At 34.0% G+C, this 5,075-nt stretch overlaps 1 protein-coding gene across 1 annotated transcript in view; it reads left to right on the plus strand.

Annotated features, from left to right (window-relative positions):
• Positions 1 to 225: 225 nt before the first annotated feature.
• cebpz (CCAAT enhancer binding protein zeta) overlaps positions 226 to 5,075 on the plus strand; it is a 50,089-nt gene continuing 45,239 nt past the window's right edge. The window contains exon 1 of the mRNA XM_016462789.1: positions 226 to 436. Within this exon, the coding sequence (XP_016318275.1) occupies positions 287 to 436 (150 nt within the window). The 5' untranslated portion in view covers positions 226 to 286. The remainder of the gene's footprint in view (positions 437 to 5,075) is intronic.

A 5,075-nucleotide genomic window follows, 5' to 3' on the forward strand; every position in this document is an offset into this window, starting at 1 on the left:
GCATCTTAAATAATAATCCAGAAACAAGGAATATAATGCAAACAGCATCAATTCATTAGGGCTTAACGTATAAATAATAATAATACTTAGTATTATAAATTATTATTATTACAGAAGCCTTCACATTTTCTAGACTCCACGGTAGATGGCGGTATGGACCTCTCAGCTCGTTCGCATTTTCGCAACCGCCAACGCAGAGAAGAAGAAGAAACAACAGCGCGAAGTAGAGACTTTTATTTTATCTTCTAGTTCCTGTGCGCGTGGGGCTGTGAGTGCATGCGGAAACATGCGCGCGAGCATCATGGAGGAGCACAGCAACAGCATGGATGCTAACAACGGCGATTTTGATGAAGAAGACTGCGACCAGACTGATGAGAATGACAAAAATGAAGACGAGTTCACGCTGGAGGATGTTTTGCGGTTGGGCGGGACAAAGGTGAGCTTTTAACGTGTCTCCTCCTCCACACGTGTCACTTGAATTATTAGAACATAACCACACAGACGGGACAATCTGCGAACATTTCAGTTAGTTAGTTAGACTGAACAACCTAGTCAAAATTTAGAGCATTGATCAGTTACAAACTAATAGTAAAGGTGGATGTTTGTTAATAACCTTACAATTACAAATAAGTAGAACAAACCAATCATTGGAAAATTATAAAATAATCTGAAGTAACTATGAGGAAACCTAACCATATATGTTTTTTTATGGCAACAACAGCAGCAGCAGCAAGCATGTAAAGTTATCGTGGCAACCAGTCTAGATACTGTATGTTGCAATGCACACTGATGTCCTGTAAGAGCTGTGCTGAAAGTTAACTAGAAGTAGAGAAATGTACATGTAACGTTAGAGCCCTCATTTGTACATATTAGGAGTGGATCGAATGGTTAATTGTTTTTTTTTTAACCCAGGGTAAGCAGAGACAGAGGCCTAGGTCTTAATGTGACATTCATATAACCAAAAAAAAAATGGTTTGCTAAAAATTACGCATGAAGAAGTGCTGTATTTTGAAGAAATGTGTACAATCTTAAAAATAGAACCAATCATGTGCCAAAATGTAGATATTTTCTGCTGAACTCAAGTGATGCATTTTTGTACTTTTACATTTCATAACAAATACAGGGGGTAAAATAAGTATTGAACACGTCACTAAAGGTGCTTTTGACATGAAATTATCACCAGATGTCGGTAACAACCCAAGTAATCCATACATACAAACAAAACAAAACAAATAAATTCAGAAATTAAGTTGTGTAATAAAATGGAATGACACAAGGAAAAAGTATTGAACACATGAAGAAAGGGAGGTGCAAAAGGGTATGGAAAGCCAGTCAGTAATTAGAAAGCAATCCTGCCCCTTGCAGTGGAAATTAATATTAGCTGCTTCAGTCCCAACACCTACCAGGATGATGACAGCTTTTAATGTATGTAGAAAACTCTTTTATGAAGTGAACTCACTTAAAAGGTTTAGTATAAATTTGCCAGAAAAAGTTTTAGAATTTTTATCACGTTAATGTAAAAAATATTGTGTAATATAACTTGTTTGTTTGTTTGCTATTTTTTATTGTATTTGTTATACTTGTATTTTTTAATTGTTTTTGCCATGAAAATATCATGCTGACATGGCATTAAATACATATATACTACTACTACCAGGATGATGATGAAACAAGCAAGACAATAATGCCAAACACAGCCAAGGAAACTCTCAGTTGGTTTCAGAGAAAGAAAATAAAGCTGCTAGAATGGCCAGCCAATCACCTGACTTGAGTCCAATAGAAAATCAATGGAAAGAACTAAAGATCAGAGTTCATAGAAGAGGCCCACAGATCCTTCACCATTTGAAGACTGTTTGTGTGGAAGAATGGGCCAAAATCATTCCTGAGCAATGTATGCGACTAGTTTCTCCTACAGGAGGCGACTTGAAGCTGTCATTACCAACAAAGACTTTTGTACGAAGTATTAAATGCATACATTTCAGTAAGCGTGTTCAATACTTCTTCCCTGGGTCATTCCATTTTATTACACACAATTTAATTTCTGAACTTATTTGTTTTGTTTTCTTTGTATGTATGGATTACTTGGTTTGTTACCGACATCTGGTGAAAATTTAATGTCAACAACACCTTTAGAAATATATTTACTGAGAAAATTAGTGACACGTTCAAAATAAATTTTACCTGAGAAATTGAATTAAAAGATTTTTACACTGTTTGTATGGCATACATACAGCTATGTATGCCATACAAGCAGTGTAAAAATCTTTTAATTCAATTTCTCACTAAAAAATAACCACCATATATATATATATATATATAATGTACATGTACATGTATGTGTAGTTAAATGTGCAATAGGTCTTCAGAAACATTTTTGGTTATGCTGGTTGAAAGTCTCTTCACATCCCTTGTATATGCGTTCAGGAGGCGTGGCTTTGGACAGCGATTTGCAGGGAGGGTGGGATGTGCGCTTTCAGTGCTATCAGGCTAAAGTTAGCATTTTCCAAGATGTTCTACTGCACCTTTAACATAATCCAGTCATTTTGTAGTGATGTGTATATTGCATAGTTACTCAAGTCAAAACTGTGGTATTATTTATGATCTTTACGCACTTGTGTGTATAACAGACTTGTGTATTGATTAACTTGTGTATTGATTAACTTGTGTATGGATTAACTGGTTCTCGCCATGAATATAGCCATATATGCTGGAATGGCGTTAAGAAGAAAATAAACAAACAAACACTTGTTTCTATTTAATTTGCATTGAAATTCTTTTTTCCAACATTTTTTTGTATTCAGTATTCAGTAAATACCAATGTTAATTTTAACAGCAAATTTTGATTTAGTTTGTCATATTTTAGTTATCTGAATTGTTTTAGTCGACTAAATAAGATTTTAGTCAACTAAATATACAGTAAATTTAGTCAGCTAAAATCGAATCGATTTAGTTACAATGTAATGCATTTATTAAGCATTTCTCCAAAATTTCAAAACTCGTTATATATGTTTGATATTAAGGTTTTATCATGATAGATACCAATTTAACTGTGAAGACACACAATATGCCTTTATATTAAAATTAAATAAAACCACTTCTCATAAAGAACAAGGTCTTCTTTTCAAAGAAATACCAATGGTTATATAGGCTAATTATGCATTCTTTATAGCAACTTGTTTACCATCATAGTTGACCCAGAAATTAAAATTGTCATCATTTATTGACCCTCACGTTGTTCCAAACATGTAGTTTCTTTTATCTTTTGAACACAAAAGAAGATATTTTGAAGAATGTTGGTAACCAAACGGTTGCTGATAGACTTGTGCCGGTATTCGGTACTGCGATATATCACGGTAATGACTATGCACGATATTGTTATTGTGGGCACTTCTAAATACCTTGAATAATTATATATTACAAATTATTTAGAATTTTGAATGCATTTTAAGAATACTTTTCCCATTTCTTGTCGCAATTTTGCGACTTTGGGGCTAAGAGGGTTAATATTTATTAGGGCTACTAAAGTGATTCAGTCAAGAGCAGTGAGTGATTTTCAGTCTTTCTTTTGTTGCTTGATTAACATCAATGACTTGGACAATAGCAACTAAATTAGGCGTCCGATATTCTTCCAACTGTTTACGTTCACCTAAGACATAATTGACTGTGTTTACATGAATACTCGTCAAAATGGACAATTCATCATAATTTTGTGTATTCCTCCATTCATACGACACGAAAGAGTACTCGTGTGCCGTGTGAGAGGCGCTGCTTCGGTGTGTGCGTAGGGCTGGACAATAATTCAATATCAATATGTATCGTGATATAATTTTTTTCCATAACAGAGATATGATTTTTAAACACATTTCCGATATTTTGATATACATTACCAGTGTTTCCCATACATTGATTTATTTGTGGCGTTTGATTTCGTTGAATAAACAAGAGCACTGCACGTTTCAAAATCATAGCGAGGTGCGGGTGTTTTATATGAATGTATCTCTGAAGGGAACCGACTGTAATTTGATTACAGTCGTTACCGGGTAAACCGCTAGTTCTACCACTCTCAAAGCGCCTCCTGCTGGCAGACAATCAGTTTGCATTTTCAATAAGCCCCTCTCCAGCAACATGTTTTTGTTGTAGCTCTTTTTTTTTTTCTGCAGCAACTCAGAGCACTTTTCATACTCTTTATACTGGCTAAAGCACATTTGTTTCAATCTATAAGAATAGAACACTACCAGTCAAAAATTTTTGAACAGTAAGGTTTGTCATGTTTTTTTTTTTTTTTAATTCTCTTCTGCTCACCAAGCCTGCATTTATTTGATCCAAAGTACAGCAAAAACAGTAACATTTTGAATTATTTTTACTATTTAAAATAACTGCTTTCTATTTGAAAGCAGTTATTTGAAATCTTCAGAAATCATTCTAATATACTGATTTGTTGATTTATCAATATTTAAAACAGTTGAGAATATTTTTATATTATTTGATGAATAGAAAGATCCAAAGATCAGCATTTATCTGAAATAAAAAGCTTTTATAACATTGTACACTATTCCATTCAAAAGCTTGGGGGGTGGGGGGGGAGAAATTATAGAAATTTTATTTAGCAAGGATGCTTTAAATTGATCAAAAAGATTATAATGTTACAAAAGATTTTAGAATATCTAGAATAGATATTAGAATGATTTCTGAAGGATTATGTGACTGGAGTAATGATGCTAAAAATTCAGCCTTGAAATCACAGGAATAAATCACATTTTAAAATACACTGAACAAAATTATAAACGCAACACTTTTGTTTTTGTCCCCATTTTTCATGAGCTGAACTCAAAGATCTAAGACTTTTTCTATGTACACAAAAGGCCTATTTCTCTCAAATATTGTTCACAAATCTGTCTAAATCTGTGTTAGTGAGCACTTCTCCTTTGCCGATATAATCCATCCACCTCACAGGTGTGGCATATAAAGATGCTGATTAGACAGCATGATTATTGCACAGGTGTGCCTTAGGCTGGCCACAATAAAAGGACACTCTAAAATGTGCAGTTTTACTGTATTGGGGGGTCCGGGGGGGT

This window comes from Sinocyclocheilus anshuiensis, unplaced genomic scaffold (genome assembly GCF_001515605.1).
Source record: "Sinocyclocheilus anshuiensis isolate Anshui unplaced genomic scaffold, SAMN03320099.WGS_v1.1 scaffold937, whole genome shotgun sequence".
NCBI lineage: Eukaryota > Metazoa > Chordata > Actinopteri > Cypriniformes > Cyprinidae > Sinocyclocheilus > Sinocyclocheilus anshuiensis.